The 20692-nt window shown below is 41.5% G+C and overlaps 1 protein-coding gene across 4 annotated transcripts in view; it reads left to right on the top strand.

Moving 5' to 3' along the window:
• Positions 1–20692, top strand: part of EPHA3 (EPH receptor A3) — a 713608-nt gene that overhangs the window by 680457 nt on the left and 12459 nt on the right. For all 4 annotated transcript variants that reach the window (XM_043538478.1, XM_037907108.2, XM_007057545.3 and 1 more), the window contains 2 exons: positions 8521–8670; positions 12042–12235. In XM_043538478.1, the coding sequence (XP_043394413.1) occupies positions 8521–8670; positions 12042–12235 (344 nt within the window). The remainder of the gene's footprint in view (positions 1–8520; positions 8671–12041; positions 12236–20692) is intronic.

Raw genomic sequence — 20692 nt, 5'->3', positions numbered from 1 at the left:
CAGAAAGCATGCTCCAGAGGTGGGGAAGTCACTTTGTTCACCATGAAGACATCACTGTTTAGCTCTGAGATTGTTTAGATCCTCATTTGATTTCCCTGCTACGATAATCCAGAGTGCCTGTGCTGCTACTTTAAATTCATATGGGTGAAAGGGGGGCAGCTGGATTGGTGGTTGTCACAAAAGTTTGGTGATAAGATAAAGGAGTTTCAAAGCTCTGGGCTGCTAGTACAAATCCAGTCCAGGTCAGTAAGGACCACACGTTACCATTATGTGATGACCGTTCTAGGTGAAATGAGTTGGTGGTTGCCCACTGGAAGGTGTGAGTGCCATTTGTTACAAAAGCCACCATTTACTTTTGTCTCTAGCTGGCATTCTTGCTGATTGTCTCAGCAGAGAGGGCAGTGATTGAACAGGCATGTGTATAAAAGCTATCTTCACAAATCTACAAAGTGTGGGTAACACTTTCAAAAGTGTCTAGATTCCATTTCAAAAAAGTGATCTAGGCACTTAAGTCTCACTTGGTCGCTTTTGAAAATTTTACCCTGAGTCCTTCTCAGTTCTGTTTCAGGCCCATTAGCAAAGAGAAGGAAAGTTTGCACTGCTGATGCCTTGTTATTTAGCTAAACAGAAGACTGTTTCCTAGACTGTTAATCCCAAGAGATTTCACAGCCACTAAATTCATATGAAGGAAAAAAAGGGACCAAGTTTTAAAATAATGGAATAGTCCCATAGAGTTTAACGCATTTACCAGCTAAAGGGAGGGGTACTAGTTACTCAGAAGCTTTCTGAAATTGACTAAAGAAATCAAAGCTGTAACCGTATTTCCAAATGTTCACTTTCAGATAGTGAAATAAGATATCTTAAGTGGCTTAGTTGTTTGATAATCCAGGCCCCAGTCCTGCAAAGAGAACTCATCCAGGCAGAGCCCCTGTGCATGTACAGACCCTCTGTGCAGAGCCCCAGTCACTTGGCATACACTTGTGCCATTCTTTGCTCAGGAGCAGGGCCTTGGTATCTACATTTCCATTAGGAATATAATTCTACAGTCTTTATAAATAAGTAATCAGTAATACTCATGCTGTTCTGCAAGTCCTCTGAAGCCCAGTGTAAAGATCACACTTGCATAAGGGCCATAGTTGTGCTTCTCAGATACGTAATATTTATGTACTGTAAACTAGTGACTACTTTAGACCACTATTTAAATGCACATTTAGGCACATCACCAGTGTGCCTGACATTTAATTGAAGAACGCAGTCCAATTAACTGTTAGTCGCTCTCTCTTCAGTCACAGTTCTAAATCCTGCCCTGTGTTGTGTGGGTGCCTTGGAGGGTGAGACCATAGGAAGCCCCTCTTGCTCTATCCCACCTCTCCTAAGCATTTACATAGTTACAGGGTAGGATTGTCACCTACCACTCAAGAGGACACTACCTCATGGGTTATGTCCATTAATGCACAAGGGGAATCACATTCTGCTAGTTAAGGGAATTGGGCAGGCCTCCAGCAGCCACCATGAGCCATCCTGTCCTGTACCAGCCAGATGGCTCTTGGACTTACCTCATGCCCAATACAACACTGATTCTCCTGTCATGTGACCCTATAGAATATGGGTCTGGATTTTGCCCTTTAATTTTTGCTGCCAAATTCTTCTAACCCGTTTGTTAAAATCTGTTTCTCTTGATTCCTTTCTTCCCAGGCACTTGGTCAAGTATCCATGACTTTCACTTTCTAACTGATTATAAATCAAAATATGAGATTGGGATACGTAGGCCTGGAAGCAGCTGCTGTGTGTTGGAGTATCAGACGCACTCGAAATAAATTGAAGTCTTTGTTTAGTTTCAGCAGATTTATGCTTCACAGTTCAGATACAGTAAGAATCACAGCTCTCATCGACAGCAAACAAAATCTTCAATTACTACAGACACTTTTGCTCCAGCACACAACAGCAGCTCTCAGACCTAGATAGCCCTGGCTACTGATTTGCTACAACCAAGGTCTGTAGCTGCTGTTTCTGCAACTATCACCTACTCCCTCCTTGCATTTGGGTGAAAGTTCTCTTTTCCCTTTGTTTGAAAGTATCCCAGATTTTTACCTTTTTGTGAGGCACTTACACAGGTGATGAAATGAGAGGTGACTGACATTGCTTTGCTTATATCTACTGTACTTAGCATAGACTTTCCCAGGGTTTTTTCTGGGAAAGTGACCCAAGTGGATTATATGAGAGAGTGGAAGAGCCATAGTTTGGGACATGTTCTGGAGGGTGTTATATTTTGTACATTGGTCTTAATTCGTATGTCTTGTCAGTCAATGAATGTTTGCACAGTCTCCCTGAACTTCAAGTGGGTATATTTAAAAAAAAAAATCTAAGAAATAAATTTAGTATAGCAGTTGAAAGTCACTGTAGTGGGCTAGGCAGAGGGGAAAAATAGAGAGAATAAATAACATAAAATAATATACATTTTTAGGTAATCAGCTCCAAGTGTGTTACAAAGATATTTTCTTACACTATGCAGTGTGCCGTAGTGCTGTAACATTATATATTCAATTCACTAGCTATAGTAGCATTCAGCCATTTGAATTAGCTGAGCTTGTGCTTTTCATTTTTTCTTCATATGATCATATAAAGCATATTAATAAGCCTGTGGCTTTGTTTGAGGCTAGGGCCATGATTAGGAACGGGTGCAGAGCTTCTGCATTATGTTACTATGAGTGGATCTGGTGGGTTACCCTCAGTATTTTTATATTTTTAATTTCCATCAGTATGATAATGTCAAACTCACACTGACATAGCAGGAAACTAAGAGCCCCTGGTCTTAAAATGTTGCCAGATTCTAAAGTAATGACATACTCCCGCACACATGTAACTGTCACGTGACTCAGACACTGTCTGACATGACATTATTCTACATGCCTGGACAGGTCCCCACAACAGCCCTTTGTTTTCTCTTGGTTACTTTGTTTTATGCCGTGCTGGCCAAATCAATGCTCCGCTGTCAGTGCTTAAGCTGGGGTGCACCCATTTCACAATCCTGGGGTTCAGCTTCACATCTTTCTTTAAAAAATAAGGAAAGAGGAGGATGCAGGGGCAAAAAGAGTCTAGCTTGCTATTTTTTCCCTAGTTACATTTAAAAAGAGACTGTGCTGAAAGTGTACATAATGGTTTCTTGTCTTCAGAAAATAAGTGGAAAAAAGGACACAAATAGGTAACAGTACACATGCATGTGCATACTTATACACTTGATTACACCTTTTTTTTTTTTTGGCATGCACTGGTGGGTCTCTGTGGGCATGACATTCGCTTGCAGATTTCTATAGGCATAACTATAGGTCCTCATTCTGAAATTTGGTTCTATGGATTCCGGTTTGCCCACTTGATTTTAATTTTAAAGAACAGTAGCCCAGCAATATTAGCCAGGGTTTTGCCTGCGTTTATGGAAGGGGCTTTGAGATGTAAGAAGCCCCATCTTTGGCAAATGCCCATTTATGTTTCATAGCCTAATAGAAAATGTTTGATTTAGTCTATTGTGTGATTAACCATAAGTTATATGTCGTCTTTGCTATGGGTAAGTCATAAAAATGAACCAGATGTGTTCTGTTGGTGTTCATGTAAACTCCAGCTCAGACAAGCATTTCTTACAGAGAAAGAAGATGGAGGAAAAAAGATTCTCTTACTTGAGCAATCACTAAGTGCTCTCTTTCAGTTTATTGGCTTTTAAAACTAGAGTAGCTCGTATAGTTTATTCAAAAAATGGATGAGTGCACAAAAATTCGAAGTTCAGTTTGCTACAATTAATGGGACTGTTTTATTTGTTATTTAAAATATGTGGAAATATGTGAAAACGTTGCACCAGTTTTAAGAAAAAATCCTTAGTTTTTGGTGCTGAAATTATAGTCTGATAAGCAGGATCCATTCAATGTCAGTGGATACTTGTAGCTAAAATAGCTAAAACACCTTGCTAAAAGCTTTGGTTTCACTCACGTTTATGAAAGCCTTCTTCCGTCTCCCAGTAGAAGTATTTCCCAGGAACATTGCATAAACTCGTATTTGATTTTCAATTCTTGTTGCTTGGGTTCTATAATCTGATTTTTAGAAAATTCTAGTCACATATGAGAGATTCTGTTTGATTTTAAAATATTACTTTTGAAAAAAAAAATTAAATGTTTTCTGTGGAATTTAGATCTAAAATGGCTCAGTTTTCTCAAAATGTGGAACTTTAAATGTTTTAAACTAGCTTTCCAGTTTTATTTTCTACTGTTTTCCTTTTTTTTTTTAATACATTAATTAAATTTTAGACTCTTCCTCTTTTGCATGAATTCGTAGTTCTGCGGTGAAAGCTGACAAATGTGTTGTTGCTTTTGACTTGAAATTAGTGCCAGAATTTCCTGCCATATACTGTGGTGACTGAATAATAGCTTCCATACAACATGCAGTTGAAATATTTCACTTTGTAGCATTATGGGTCCTAATCCGATCTGGTTATGAAAATGGTGTATTGTATTCCTTGCTTTTAAGTTATGTAGATTTATTATGCTTCTTATATACTTGTACCTCTATAAACCTATCAGTTATTGTGATAGGGGAGCAGAGGAGTTGTATGTTTCTCAGAAGTAACTCTTATATCCTAAGATCTAAGGGTGAAATCTTGGGACCATTGAAGTCAGTGGTCCCAGGATTTCACCCCCAATGCATAGATGAATGCCTTCAGTATCATGAACAGAGCTATGGTAGACATGTAGGAGAGAAAAAAAGCTCTTCACTTTCAATGAAATTTAACTTTGCGTAGATAGGCACACATTCTTCATAAAATCAATGAAAATGTGCAGAAAAAAAGAACTTTTGATGTTTTACTGAATTTGTCTTTCACATAATAATAGAGTAATTTCTAGAACATTGGAGACTAATGCCACTATTTTTATTAATTAAATAATTTTTCCCTTTAAGATGATGTCAGGTAAGGACTTTGTGCTTCCCCTCCATGAAGGGCTTTCCTTTCAATCACAGACTAATTTTTGGCCCTTGACATCTGGTGACTTCTACAAGATCCAGTCAGAATGGTCTTGATTTTGGACTTGTACTGTAAGTTATACTTTACCGTTATTTCCCATGTTCCTGGGATGCCTACATTTTATCTACATGCATGTGTCAGCCAGTCTCTTCCTTTTCTAAACACTTTCAGAAGCTGAAGCTAGTTGGGGTGGAAAGCACTTAGGGCTGTATGGGAGTCAGATCCAAATTTGCATTTATTCCCTTGCATTGTGGTGTTAGAAATTGGCACCCACTTTCTCTTGGGGAGAATAAAATTGTATTTTGCAACCATTTTAATCTCACTTTGTTCTTGGCTCTTAATTCAAGATTGGCCATGACCAGGTCAGCTCCTAAATCAGTTCCAGGAATTTAGACTTTTGGTGTGTCAGCTCTTGAAGGCTCTCATTTGACATCATCTTAAGAGGAATAAATAGGTTATTACCTGCATGTAGGAAAAATAACATCATTATTTTCCTAAAATAAACAGAATGTTATATTAAATAGCAGGTATTAAATGGGAATACTCAGTATCTGAAGGCAGTTGATGTTTGCACTGAGTTGCTTATTCATGGAATGGGCAAAGAGCAGAGATGGCTATGCTGATTCTTTTGGATCTGGCCAGGGTATTTAGTACCATTGGCCACAACATGGTATTTACATGTCTGTAAACCTGGTGGTTTAGCTGGAGTCGTGCTTGGGTAGATCAATTATTTTTCCCTGGAGAGGACCCAGAGGCTAGTAGCAGACTGTTGTTCATCTGCTCAAGTCCTTTGTCATGTGGTGTACTGCAAGTCTATATTCTGCCTGCCCTCTATTCACTGTGTAGATGAAACTAGTAGGGGACAATGTGAGAGATTCTGAGTTGTAGTGCTGTTAGTGTGCTGAAGATGCTTAGCTCTCTGTCTCAATTTCTCCCAAATCAGATGTGCAATCACTTGGCTTTCCTGGTGAGATTGGTGAGCTGGGAAACACCTGGACGAATCGCCAGAAGTGATATCTGAATCCTCTCTTGAGGGAGTTTGTCCCGTGTTTTTCACACAGGTTCACAATATAGGATCCACTGCTGTTTTAGAAAGCAGAATAGTTGCTTTTTCCCTATCTTTGCTTAGCTAGGAAGTTGCAACTTTTCCTATCGAAGCAAAGCTCAACAGTTATCTGTTCCTATATCGTCTCCTAGCTACAAACTGCAAAGTGCCTATCCTTGAGGATCTCTTAGAAAATTCACTTAAACGGAGAATTCTGCTGCCGACATACTCATCGGTGTTTCATGCTGGCAATACATTACATCTGTGTTCCAGAGACTGCCATGGGTACATATTCATTTCCAGATGTAGTTCAAAGGTTGTGTTTGATCTATAAAAGTCCTTTGTAGTTTAGGTCCCAGGTAGCGTAAAGGTAATTTTACCCTGACAGTTGAAAGCAGCTGGGACATGTAAGGAGATAGTCCCTAGAATTGTACTTCTGAAGACTGGACAGACTCAGTGTAAGGCCCTTGCTTCTCAAATCACTTTCCCCTTCCACTGACAGAACCCAGTCATGTGATATGGTTTATTGTTTACTCAGGCTGTTTCTGAGCTGGTGAGATGAACAGGACGGTTTCAGTGGAGAGACTTTTCAGAGTTGGAGTGTATATGGGTGTGGGTGTGTTTTGTACCTTTAGATTACAGCTCTTCTACAAGCATTTACTTGTTTGTTGTGTGACTCTGGAGAGACTGCTATAGAAAAACTGTATGCTTAAAAAAATAAATAGATATAATAGAAATAGTGGGTTGAAGCAGTGGGTTTGGTGATTAACACTCTTGGATTCAGGAAAGTTGGGTTTAATCATCAGTTCTGCCACAGACTCATTGTGTGACGTTGGGCATGTATGAAAAGAGGACAGTATTATTCCTCTTCCTCAGAGAGGTATTAAGACCATACATTTCTAAATGTTTGTGTGGCTCTCTAATGCCACAGCAGTGAGGGCTGTGGGAAAAACCTACAAATACAAAGCATTTTACTCAGTGTGAGTAGGGAACATCTCATATTGGGTGTTGAGTCTGAAAGAGGAAGACTGTTCTGGGAAGTGGCTTCAAAAACTGCTCTTTACTTGTTTGGGGTTTTATTTACAGTGATGGGGGGACAGCAAAAGGCACTAAACCCACCCAATATTGAGTGATTCATGTGACATGAAGGTTGGTGTAATGGTTAGGGCACGAGCTATGGACCCAGGAGAACCAGGTCCACCACAGACTTCCTGTCCCTGGGGTGGTCTGTTCCCCAACTCTTAAATGATGATAATAGCACTTCCCTGCCTCACAGGGGTGTTTTGGGATAAATGCATTACAAATTGTGAGACACTTAGATTATACAGTAATGGAAGTTCCTATATAGATATCGTTTGAGCTGAAGCCTGAGCTGGATCTTTCACCAGTGCTACATATACTATACATCCCTGGTGTTGGAACCTACTTAAACCTGTCATTGTATTCTGCATTCAATTATATTCATTTCTGAATTATTTTATGCCAAAGTTTTATTTTACTGTGTAATATGGGCTTCTTTTCTCATGCATGACCCCAAATCATAGACTTACAGATTTCTGTAAAAGCTGGCGCCTTTGGAAAGTGACTCAGTCTCTTCCCTCTAGTTCTCGTGTTGCAGAAACGCAGCCTGAGGCTCCTTGCGTGCATTTTGTTAATTTGGTTTATGGCATGAAACAGTGGCCTCAATCAGGGAGAGATGTTCCCCATAACAACAGGTCTAATTTTAACAGTAGTTTTTCTTCTTTTCCAAGTTTAAATCATTTAATGATGGCTCTTCTCATGACAGTAAAAATGTCTTAGGCCAGATTCTCGCCTGTACAAAGGGGTGCAAACAGAGTAGTTGTCCCCTGACTCTAAGAGTTGATCGATGCTAGCCCTAACCCCAGCATTAGTCTAATTATGCCCCTTCATGTGATCCACGTGGATCTTATGCAAGGAGAGGATTGGCGTTAGTGAAGGAGAGCTGCATCACTTCCCCTCCCTCCCCCAAAACATGAGAGTGGGGCAGGGAGCGTAGGAGTCAATTCTGCCAGTTTTACACTAACAGGAAGCTCATCTGCACTGGCTATTTTGGGACATAATCTGGCCCCTTTGCATCATTTGGACAGCATAAAGGGGTTGGAGCATAATTGAGGAGCTGACCTCTGACGTATTATTGCTTCTCCACCTGAATTCAGTGAGACTGGCTCATCAACCCTTTCTTTAAGTGTAAATAAATAAATTGATGATTTGATTTATATAGAAAAAATATATACATGTAGAGCTTCAGAAAAGTTTTGTGATACAATATAATGCACTGTGTGTTATATAAACCATTGTGTATAAGAAATGGCCTGCTTCCGTGGCAAATGGTAATAGAATTTTGTAGCTTAAGGTATTTACTAATCCATATGATAAACATGGCTTCAGGTAACAAAACCTATGCAGATGTACATGTGTTACAATAATTAAAAGATTTTTCTGCTTCCAGGGGGGGAAGATTCCAATCCGATGGACATCGCCAGAAGCCATTGCATACCGCAAGTTCACATCAGCCAGTGATGCATGGAGCTATGGGATTGTCCTCTGGGAGGTGATGTCCTATGGAGAGAGACCCTACTGGGAGATGTCCAATCAGGACGTGAGTATATTGTAGTCCTGAGTTATGTTCTCAAATAAAGAATCAAGCTGCGAGAGGAAGTGGAGCATAATGAAGCCAGGTGGCTCCTAGTTTTTGACACTGACATTGAATAAGATGTAAAAAGGAAAGTTTCCAAGTCTCCCTGCTTATAGAAAAGACCTGTAGAATTTAAATGAAAACGACAATCTTTCTAAAAGGTTTTTGGACCATGATGTAAAATGTAACAGAGAATTATATTAGTGGTGTGATATTCTAAAAGATGGTTTTAAAAAAATCTACAGGAAAGATGCCATGCTCTTTTACACTCCAGGGGTTTTTAGAGCCATTTTAATTGAACCAGGCTAAATGTCTGTAGATCCCTTTTGGTTCCATCTCTGTAACAGTCTATATAATTTTTTCCATAAAGGTTGAATGCACACAGTAAGTTGTTATTGGAACCCGTGAATAAGAGAATGGAAGCATTTGTACTAAGACTTGAATTAAACAAAAATTCTTCTGGAGGCAGTCAACAGATAACATGGGGAGATAGTTTCATTTGTTTAGAAGACCTTTAATGTGGAGTTATGTTTATGTAACATCAGTAAACTATACAGGTCTACCATCCTTTTTCAGTTTAATTAATGCATCTCTGCTAACATATTTGTTTTGTTAGAGGGATAGCATTTCCCAAAGTAAAATTATTATTAAAAAAAAACCCAAAAAACCTATCGTGTTGTTTCTCTTGCTTTATTCCACATCAGTCAATTATAACCCACAAATTTTGGATAGAAGTAAAACTATAGCTTTCTGTCACAAAAGGGGTGGGCATAGATTTTCAGAAGATTTTCTATACCCAATTTTTAACACTAAACAAACAAAGGAGCAGAAATGGCAACTCGAATCAGGCAGCAGAGAATTTTCTTTCCTGCTTCGCCTACAAATGTGACTATAAATACAAAAAATCACTCAAAAAACAAAACTGTCCCTTTCAACTAAGGACTCTTGGCTATATCTCAAACTTGAGCAGAAAACTGTATTCTTTTTAACTGGGTGCGATAATGTGTCTACTATTGGTCAGGATTAATTAATTACATTTAGATTGTAGTGGGATGCCTTCCACAATAGCTGTTCATATTAAAATGAAATACAGGGCAAGTGTATGTGTGTGTTTTTTTCACTACAGGGCTACGTATACCACATAAAGTGTTTCTCGCTGACTCCTGTCTCAAACCAGTTTTCACTGCTTTGGAAGCTAGCAATCCTGAAAACACAAATGCTAGTGTAATATCCCCTATATCATCTTCTAGTTTGGATATGTAATTTGTAACTCATTATGCAAAATCTATTCTCTGGAGTGGTAAGGAGGATTGTAACACCAGGAGAGAAAGGAAATGGTAGCATATACAAAAATCTTATAAAATTTTAGATGCAGGGCTAAATTTTACATCTAGTCTCTGATTTCAATGAGATTAGGCCTAGGCAAACAAGATAATTTGACCTGCACTGTACAGTAGAAGGTATGAAGTTGTCATATTAGCAACCTGCTGCCAAAATGAGATCTATTATGAGCTAAAGACTATGTGCTATCCTCTCTTCAAGGATTCCCATACTCAGAATTTCCATTGGGATGTAGGTGAGGTATCCTATTGATTACAATGGGAGTTCAGCTGTGCATAGAGGAAAGCATATGGCACTAAAGATACCTAAATGGTGGCTGTGATGGTTTAGATAACAGAACCCCCACCCCCCGCTGGGGATGCCAACTGATGTGCCAAGACTACTTCTGCCCCTGCTTTCCCTGCCAGCTTGGGACTCCAGCACCCTGTCTTGCTGAGCCAGACACGCCAGTCTGCTCCAACACAGACGCAGGGTACGTGACCCAAAGCTGCAGACTTAACTGAAAGCAACTTAAGAAGTGTTCCTGTCTTTAACACTCAGATACCCAACTCCCAATGGGATCCAAACCCCAAATAAATCCCTTTTACCTTGTATAAAGCGTATACGGGGTAAACTCATAAATTGTTCGCCCTCTATAACACCGATAGAGAGATATGCGCAACTGTTTGCCCCCCACGCAGGTATTAATACATACTCTGGGTTAATTAATAAGTAAAAAGTGATTTTATTAAATACAGAAAGTAGGATTTAAGTGGTTCCAAGTAATAGCAGACAGAACAAAGTGACTTACCAAGCAAAATAAAATAGAACACACAAGTCTATGTATAAGAAAACTGAATACAGATAAAAACCTCACCCAGTAAGATTCCTTTTACAGACTAGTCTCCTTCTAATCTGGGTCCAGCAATCACTAATTCCCCCCCCCCCCCCCCCCCCCCGTAGTTACTGTCCTTTGTTCCAGTTTCTTTCAAGTATCCTTGGGGGTGGAGAGGCTATCTCTTGAGCCAGCTGAAGACAAAATGGAGGGGTTTCCCCGGGGTTTAAATAGACTTTCTCTGTAGGTGGACTCCCTCCCTCCCTCCCTCCCTCCCCCTGTGTAGAATCTGAGCTACAAGATGGAGTTTTGGAGTCACATGGGCCAGTCACATGTCCATGCATGACTCAGAACTTACAGGTAGCAGCCGTGGTACACATGCTACCTTGAATGTCCTCAAGTAGACTTCTTTTGTGGATTGGAGCATTCCAAGTTCCATTGTTCATGAAGTGCTTCTTGATAGGGCACTTAACTTGCAAATTCCTTTCTAAAGAAGCTGACTAAATGCCTTGCTAAGGTTATTTAAAACCAAACAAGTATACAGCCAATATTCATAATTTCGAATACGACAATGACACATGCATACAGATAGGATGAATAGATTCAGTAGATCATAACCTTTACAGAGATATGTTACATGACATATGTAGCATAAAACATATTCCCCTTATGTCATATATACATTCGTAAGCATATTTCCATAAAGCCTTATGGGGGGCACCATCACAGTGGCTTTGATGTCTTCTGAAGTCTAAGTATTAATACTTATTAATGAAGATATTGGAATCAAATGATCAATAATCAGATTGGGAGTGACAATTTTTATAATCCTAAATGGTGGACAGTTGGGGGACAATCAGATCTTTGGTGTAATAGAGCCCACATCTTATGCAGCATTTTTGTGGCTTTAATCTAATCAACGTGAGTTTGGAGAAGTGTTTTTTTTTTTAGAGTCTCACCTTCCTTATACTGTATCTTAACCTTCCTATAGCACTTTCTGTATATCTAATTTGCTGCATGGTTTACTTTGCAGATAAACCAGAAGTGTTACACTGCAAGAAAACTGGTGGATAAACACATTTGTTTAAACATAAAGTGTCTGTGCTAATGTGTTTCACAGGACTGATAAAATAAGTTAATTTAATTGCCTAAACTTTCTAAAATCTTTTATCCTTGGTAGGTAATCAAGGCTGTGGATGAAGGGTACCGCTTGCCACCTCCTATGGACTGCCCAGCTGCCTTGTATCAGTTGATGCTGGACTGTTGGCAGAAAGACAGAAACAACAGACCCAAGTTTGAGCAGATTGTCAGCATCCTGGACAAGCTGATCCGTAATCCCAGCAGTCTGAAAATAATCACCAATGCGGCTGCAAGGTGACATGTTAAATTCTACATCACACTTGTTGAAAATAAATGTTTGCGTTCTCCACCTACAGTAATTAAAATATGTTTGCTTTGTCCATCCACTTTCTCAGTTTTATCCATTGCTTATTTGCATGCTTGAAGGCTAGAGGAAGCTTTCCGCTCTCTGGTCAGAAGAGATTATTGTAAATAAAAATATAACAGCTGTTTGTTTGGGCTGGTGAAACCCAGCTAATTTTAAACTGAGACAGGTAAGTGTTAAACTTGGGTAAATGAATATCTCAGGTGCAAGTCACGTTGGTTTTGATCCTGCAATGTGCGGAACTCCCTGACCTCCCACTGACTTCAGCTGATGCTGAGGGTGCTCAGTATCTCACAGCTACTCTGATTCAGCAAGGTACTTAAGCATGTAAGTAACCCCATAACTAGAACGGAGCAACTCACATGCTTATAATTAGGCAGGTGCTTAAGTATCTTGCTGAATTGTGTCCCCAAAAAGGTATGTGATGCCCCACTCTTTTCTGGCCTCATCCAGTAAATTACGTACACATGGGAGTACTCCCTTATACTTCAGTAAGACTAAAATGCTTAAAGTTAAGCATGTACTGAAGTGTTTTGCTGAATCAGAGCCTTAATAAGGATCTCATTTCTAACATGAATGCTGATACAAATCTTCTAATTGCATTAAAAAGACTAATTTACAATCCTGTTTATCCAGAGAGTTTTGGGACATAAGCAATGTCCTGTCCTGATAAAGAGGAGGTAATAACTGATGAATTGCCTGGCATTTGAGAACAGAAGCAGGATATGGTTAAATACCATAGTTCTGATTAAGTAGGTACGGATTAACAGGTCTGTACTACATATAAAATACCTGGCTCTTAAAGAGGCTGCTATGAAAAGGCTAGATTTTAAGGCTGTTTTAAAAGGGAGGGGAGGGATTGCTCCCTGATCTTAAGCGTAAATGTTGATGGCAGGGCCCAGACTGACAGCCTTGGAGACTGATGTCCTATATTCACAGAATAGGTACAGTCTGGGTAGTGGCAGTGTGGGTTACGCATGCGCACAGTAATGCCCTGAGGGGACCATCTTTTCAGGAGAGAGGCTCAACAAAGTATAATATTAAATGTCCTTTAAAAATGAATCCCAGGGGTTTATTCTTTTTTTATCTGTATCTTAAAATATCTTGTCTTCCACAGCTGACCTAGCCCTTACTAGATCTAAATTCTGTTCCATCATGGTGAACTAAGGGGATATCATAACAAGGGAAATGGGGGTGGAGCTGAAAAATCTTGGTTAGTGTTAAAGCCTGCTATGTAAATAGAATTGATCTGGCTCCTTTTCTTCTTGCCCCAGGCAGTGCGTTTTTTTTTTCCTGAGGTAGAAGCTTGCTAGTCTAATCACCTCTCTCCCATTAGTACACAAAGAAGAGAATGGGCAGAGGAAGGCAGCGATACTAATGGGCTTGGTTATTAAAAATACATAATGCGATTTGATTCTCCTGCACAGTAAATATGTTTTAATAATTAATTGCTGGGGTTTTTAATACATTGTGAATGATAAGAGTTTATTTGGATAGCTATTCCATGTTATATGGCAGTTGATTGTATTAAATCCAAATTAGTTTAAGCATTACCTTCCCCAGTTAAGAGTTTGTTCTAAATGTCTTTTAAGCCCCAGTTCAGCAAAAGCAAAAAAAAAGCACAAGTATGTGTTTAAATTTAAGCAAGTGCATAAGTGTTTCGCTGAATTGGGAGTTGGGAATAATTTCCATATTTTATTTTGTTTTCAGTTTTGGATTGTGGGAATCAATGCATACTCTTTTTTTTGCATTTAAAACAAAATATTTATTTGTTTCATCCATCTAATACCAAACCCATGCACAGAATTCTTCTGTGACCTCTAGATACCAAAGTACTCAGAAACTAGTTGCTACGGTTCAAGGGTGAGTTGCACCTGTGATCTCTCTCTCTGTTTCTCTGTGGGCACTTTTTCCAAGTGAGAGATCTATATCTTACAGAGAGGAATCCCATGGTTCACCCCACCTGAGACTGGATCATCAGGTTTCAGCACTCCCTGTTTACTAACCATATTTACCTCAGCTGGCCCAACTTGGCATTGAGTCCTATTTTAGAATTCTCTCTGTGACCAATATGAGGTTTCTGTGACTCAGGACAGCTTCTTCAAAACCAAGTGTGAAGTATTGGTGCATAGAAATTTAGCAAGCAGAAAGAAACAAGGTTGAAACAATAACTGCCTCTATGCGTCTTATCTGACCTAAACCTTATCCTTTCTTTGCCCATGTAGGTGGATTCTGCTCATCCCAGTCACCCCTTCTGAGCCTGAGGTCCAGCCTGCAGCTCTCTGCAGGCCCTTTCTCTTAGTCCAAGACAGTCTCTGAGTTCACGGGCAGACTTTTTTATTTGTTCCAAAGTTCCTCTGTCTGCCCTGGGACCCTGAGCCTTGTCCAAATTTATGCATCTTCACCAGTGGGTCAGGTTGAACTTCAAAGCAGTAGGCTCTCTGTTTTGTCCTTTAATTATTGGTGAATAGGTGATGCTTAGAGGAGTTAAAGTCTTCCTGTCTAGATGCCTGTCAGGGTGTTTCTATACTGCAGTCAGAGGTATGACTGCAGCACTTCTTTGATCTAGCTAGCTGAAGTAACAATAGCAGTGAAGCATGGACTTCAGCTTGGGATAGCTGCTTGAGTACGTACCCAGGATTGCAGACAGGGTTGAACATAGCTAGATCAAAGGAAGCTCATATAGGTCTTCATATGCTGCAATCTCACCTCCAGAGGTGGGCAAACTACGGCCCGCTGGCCACATCTTGCCTGCGGGAGCCGTTCTGCCTGGCCCTTGAGCTCCCAGCCGGGGAGGCTGGCCCCCGCCCGCCCACCCCCACGCCCCCCGCTGTCCCCTCTCCCCCACAGCCTCACCTCGTCGCACCGCCAGCACTCTGGCCCGCCGCTCCTGCCGTGCAGCGCAGCGATGGGGCTGCAAGCTCCTGCTGCTCTGAGTGGCATGGTAAGGGGGCAGGGAGTAGGGGGTTGGATAAGGGGTAGGGGCTCCTGGGGGGCAGTCAGGGGATGGGGAGCAGGGTGCAGAGGTTCTGGGGGGAGGGCGATCAGGGGACAGGGAGCAGGGGCAGTGGTTCTGCAGAGGGGCAGTCAGGGGACGGGGAACAGGGGGGGTTGGATAGGCATGGGAGTCCCGGGGGGGGCTGTCAGGAGGCAGGGGTGTGGATAAGGGTTGGGGCAGTCAGGGGACAGGGAGCGAGAGGGTTGGATGGGGTGGGGATTCTGAGGGGGGGCAGTCAGGGGGTGGATAGGGGGTGGGGGCCAGGCTGTTTGAGGACACACAGCCTTACCTACCCAGCCCCCAATACAGTTTTGCAACACCGATGTGGCTCTCGGGCCAAAATGTTTGCCCACCCCTGATCTAGACTGTGCCCAATGGGCTAGGTTGGAGAAATCCTCTCCCACAAGTTATTCTACAGCAGCTACATGAGGCTGCAGTAACTCCCATGACACCTATGCCCCTAGTCAATATTTAGGAATCACCAGTGGATCTACATTGCAGTAGCTCCCACCCCTCCTTTAACCCCCACTTCTGCCCTTCGGTTAAAATCCTGTTGTTGAAAGCATGCTGAAAGTCTCATGGAGCTGTGTCCTGCAAATCCCTCTTTCCTCTGTCTGTCTCACACGCCCACACACACACCAGTGGAACCAAGTTAATTCTGCTGCGTACAGGAACCTCTAGGTCTGTGGGTAAGTGTAGAAATTACCCCCGGATATATGGGTACAAATGATGGAAATTTGTATGGGAATATATTTCGCCTGATGATATTTTAAAAAAAGATATTATAGATATAAAATCATCTTTTTATAGCTTTTAACCTTACATGTTTAAATGTGTTTGGTAATCCGCTGCTGTTTGTTTAAAATAGTCGCTACCCTCTTACATCCAGATTACATGCATATTACTAGAGGTGTGCAATATAACTTGTCACCCTCCCCGCTGCATTTCTTTGTCTCTTATGTTAGGCCCCAGTTCAGCAAAGCACTTAAGCATGTGCTTAGCTTGAATCCCAATGAAGTCAGTTAAGTATATGCTTAAGTGCTTTGCTGAATTCAGGGTCTTTGTCTGCACGTATTTCATACAGGTGCCCCGCTCTGCTTAAGTAGGAGTCTGTGGTACAAAAATTGAGTCAAATAATCTGATTGTGTTTAAAGGGATTGGGGTTCCTGGGTCCCAGTCTTTTAGTCCCCTTAGTGTATTCTCTGATTCTGTAACCCTGAAAGGGGTCGCAGGTAGTGGTACCAACTACTTAAATGCTTGCCCTGAGACTTGCTGAACCTATCCTACCCGGATGGTACAGGGAAATCTGTTGCCTCCTTGTAGGCACCGTGAATGGCCTTCCTGAGACAGTCCCACTGAAGGTGTCCAGGAGTCTCTCTTGGAAGCTGTAAGAGCCACTGTCTGCTCTCTCAGCAACAGTCTAGAAATTCCTGCTTTTAAGACCTTATTCCACCCCTGACATGACTGACAGGGCCAGAGGGGCAGGGCCAGCCCACAGCAGCTCTTTAACCTCTTTACCACTGGTGTGGGGTTTATACACGCCATCACGCTTTCTTCCCCCAGATGAAATCCATATTCTTCAATTACATAGTCTTTTTGTGAAGTCTCTCTTTACTTGGCTGTGTATGTACTCCGTGGGCTCAGATGTTTATATCCCTTGTGCCTTCTCCTGTACACGTAGGTGTCTAGTTTTGCAAACTGATGTAGAAACTGAATACGGTACAAGTGAAGTTGTGCAAGTCATATAATTTTGCCAAAGCATTGCATAACCTAATCATAATTTCCTTTCATTCATGTCCTGCTGTTCTCTCTTGGTATCTGAGCATTTTGTTGGTTTTTATAATTGAACCTCTACGTTGCTTGGATATTTGTAGCCTGGAAGTGAGTTCATAATTCTCCCAGTTTTCATCAGTTCCATTATATTTGTACTTGGACTTATTATTTTTGAGACTAATGTGTTTTACTTTCACATGGGTGAATATTTCACTCAATTACAAAGAGATGGAAAGCTTTCCAGAATTCAGTGGGTGAGTCAGAAATACTTCATCCATCCCGTAACAAGTTGGTGAAGCTGGCATCCAACAGGGTTTGTTGATTCTTGTTTCATTTGTGAGACACAATGAAAACCAAGAGTTGCATAATTGAAAATATTTCCCAAACTATAAAACTCTAAAATAGGCTTCTGACCCTTTTTTTCCTACTACTTCTTCTTTTTTTTCCTTTTTATCAGCTATTGAAGCTGATTAGGGATTTCTGTAATTCTTCAAGCTTCATTGTCCAAAGTTTTTGGCTGGATTTCAAGCAAAAATTTTCTCTATTGTAGATTTGATGGCTCAAACTTTACAATAGCATCACGCGCATAAGGCGGCAGAGCACATCCAAAATTTGTACCTACGGTTTCTTCTGAGTTTCACATTGACCAAATTATTCACCTTCTTTCTTTCTTTCTTTCTTTCTTTCTTTCTTTCTTTCTTTCTTTCTTTCTTTCTTTCTTTCTTCTTTCTAATCCCCATCAGTCTACAGAGGAATCTGCCTTCCATACACTATATGTGAAGAGGGCTTTAGTCTTTTACTTGAATAGAACTAGGCCATTCAGGAAGACCCCCTAGACTCTTTGTTTCTATTGCAAATAGATCTAGGGGCGCTTCTGTCTCCACTCAGAGACTTTCTAAATGGATCCCTGCATAAATTATTGCCAATTGCTGTTCTGCTGAGGTTCCACCTCCCTTTTGAGTGTCTGTACTCTCTACTAGATCACAATCTACCCTAGAGGCCTACTCAAGGACATTCCAGTTGCTGAAATCTGAATGGCTGCAACATGGTCCTTGGTACATACATTTTCCACCCATTAGACTTTGTTTCACTCTGCGAGGTCAGTTGCTGTAGTAGGTAATGCAGTTCTTTCTTCTGTGGTTGACTCTGTTCCCATCTCCTTAAGGGGTTACTGCTAGGGAGTGACCTGAAGCGATGCTACTCAAAGAAGAGGGCTACTCACCTTGTGCAGTACTGGAGCTCTTCTAGGTGTGTGTCCCCTAGGGTGCTCTGCTATCTTCCCTTCTTTCCACTGTTTTGGAGTTTCTTTGTGATAGAGAAAAAACTGAGGGCAGTTCGCCCATGTAGCCTTCTATGACCTCAGTATGGGGCACAAGGGTAAGTAGGGCACATGCACGGGCTAAACAGGCACTGCTACCAAAAATCTCCAATCAAAGGCTCAGGGTGCATGCACACCTGAACTGGACCATCCACAGGGGGACACATTTTGAAAAACTCCAGTTACTGCACAAGGAGAGTAACCGCTCCTCTTTTATTACTTGCTGTTTATTGTGATTCGGAAGGGATCTATTCTGTTATTCTCAACTCAGTATTCAGGGCTTTTACTGTGCAGCCCTCATTACCATTAATGGAAATTCTAAGCTGGAAGTGCTAGAAAACAAACTGTGCAAATCCATTGCCTGATATAGTAAGCATTAAGTCTGCCTTGAGATTCACAATACAGCCAAACGTGAGATGTGATGCCTGTGTAAGGCAGGTCACAGCGCAACATGGAACAGACAGGGAGCCAGTACAACATTTTATAAGCCTTCTAATGGCACTTTTTTTCTCTTTTCAAGAGATTGTTTTAGCAATAATGCCTGGATAGAGTTAATGGGCAGCCTCTCAGCCAGTCAGGAATCCCTAAGAAATAACCCTGCACCATGACATCAGTTGCTTAATTGTATAGCTAATAGGGCACTGTGTATAACAAGTAGAAAATACATTCCTGTACATAGTGGTGGGTTTGGTCTAAAAGGCCCTACCCTGGTAGCCAGTGTTGATCCTGCTGGGAAAGTGTAAAGTGAATTATACTGACACTGAGGTAGGTGACTTGTTGAGTCTTTACTTTACCTGGATACAGTGGGTTTGGAGATGGCTCCCTGGAGAGAGATGACCTAATGTGTGGGCTGAGCAGCTCTGAGTGAGGAACTTTAGACGCTTCCAAGGCTGAGAAGACTTAAGCTACTCCTATTATTTTCTTTGTTAATAAAGCTAGACCCCATGTAAATAGGGTGTGGACTATGTTTTCAGAGCAATTTGGGAAACGTAAAAGTAGCGTCAGGAGCTTTTTGTTTTTAAGACACACTGCAAAAGGGGTGTCAAAAGAGGAAAAGAGGTAGGTCCTGAAATGGGTCAGGGAACTATAAGAACTACAGCAGCAGATCTTTCTGCAGCTTATAGCAGCAGGCCTGGGCGGCTGCACACCAGAAACAGCAAAGACTATTCCTGGAGCGGATGTTCTTGAGGATTGTCAAACTAGAGACACTGCTCAGATTAGCATTGGGTATTGATCTTTACCTGTCCAAGATGATAACTTATAGGTTTATCTAGTCACCTTCACTGACTCGCAGCCATCTGCTGCAGCAGCATAGCGCCCCTCTGTGGGGAGCAAGGGAAGAGGATTCCTAGGCTGTCTGTTTGGTTTTTAACAAGAGAAGCACACGCTGCATATCAGACCCTGAGCAAGATGCTGTGATCCTGGACTTCCTGGGGACCTTGGAAGAAAAATACCAGCATGTTGTTTCAGGGTGAGCCCTTTTCTTTTGCCCAGCAGTTGGACAACTGGGCTGTGCATTGGCTCAAGCCAAAGGAATGAACTGCAGGAGAACTGATGCCTGAATTATTTTAGAATAGTATTTTAATAGTCTGCTTTGGAGGATGCAGATAAGGGTATGCCAGCACCAACTATCTAAGCTGGCAAGAGGCTCTTTCATGGGGGCTAAACTGTTGGGTAAACCACAAGGGCTATGACTGCAACCCTGACCTGCAGCATCATCCAAGGATCTGCTCAAGGAACATTTGGGGAGAAAACTAAAAGAGGTTGGGCAGTCTGAAGAGGCAGCTCAAAAAGAACATTTGTTCAGTGTCTAAGAGGGACCCTTCCTGTTGTGTGTATTTTGCCTGTGGGCAATGGGGAGTGTAAATAAATCAACGACTGTCCAATGAGGCAGTGTGACTTTAAAGAAATGCTAAGGTCAAAACCAAAAAGGACGCTCATCCAGACTCTAGGTAGGAGCCAGCAGCCCTTCCTATGGTCTGTTATTTGTGTGAGGAAAATAGTGCATGCAAAAAATGGTGTCCCTTTGTAGAATGTGACAATGGGGGCAACAAGTGGTCTTGCTGAGACTGTGAGCGCTGAGACTTCAGTGTGTGTACTGCTTGTAATAACCAGCTCAGTGGACTCAGGGTGCACCCAACCATTGGTGTGGGAGCGCTGAATGCAGCCTGAGCTACTTAGGTTACCAGCAGCTATAGATTCTCAAGACACATCCTTCATTGGTAATTGCCCTGACAATGGAGAGATTAGGGGGGACCTTTCTGAACTCACATGCAGCTCTGGCCAATTGTGGAGTGA

Source organism: Chelonia mydas, chromosome 1 (genome assembly GCF_015237465.2).
Source record: "Chelonia mydas isolate rCheMyd1 chromosome 1, rCheMyd1.pri.v2, whole genome shotgun sequence".
Lineage (NCBI taxonomy): Eukaryota > Metazoa > Chordata > Testudines > Cheloniidae > Chelonia > Chelonia mydas.
This window is presented reverse-complemented; position numbering and strand designations above follow the sequence as displayed.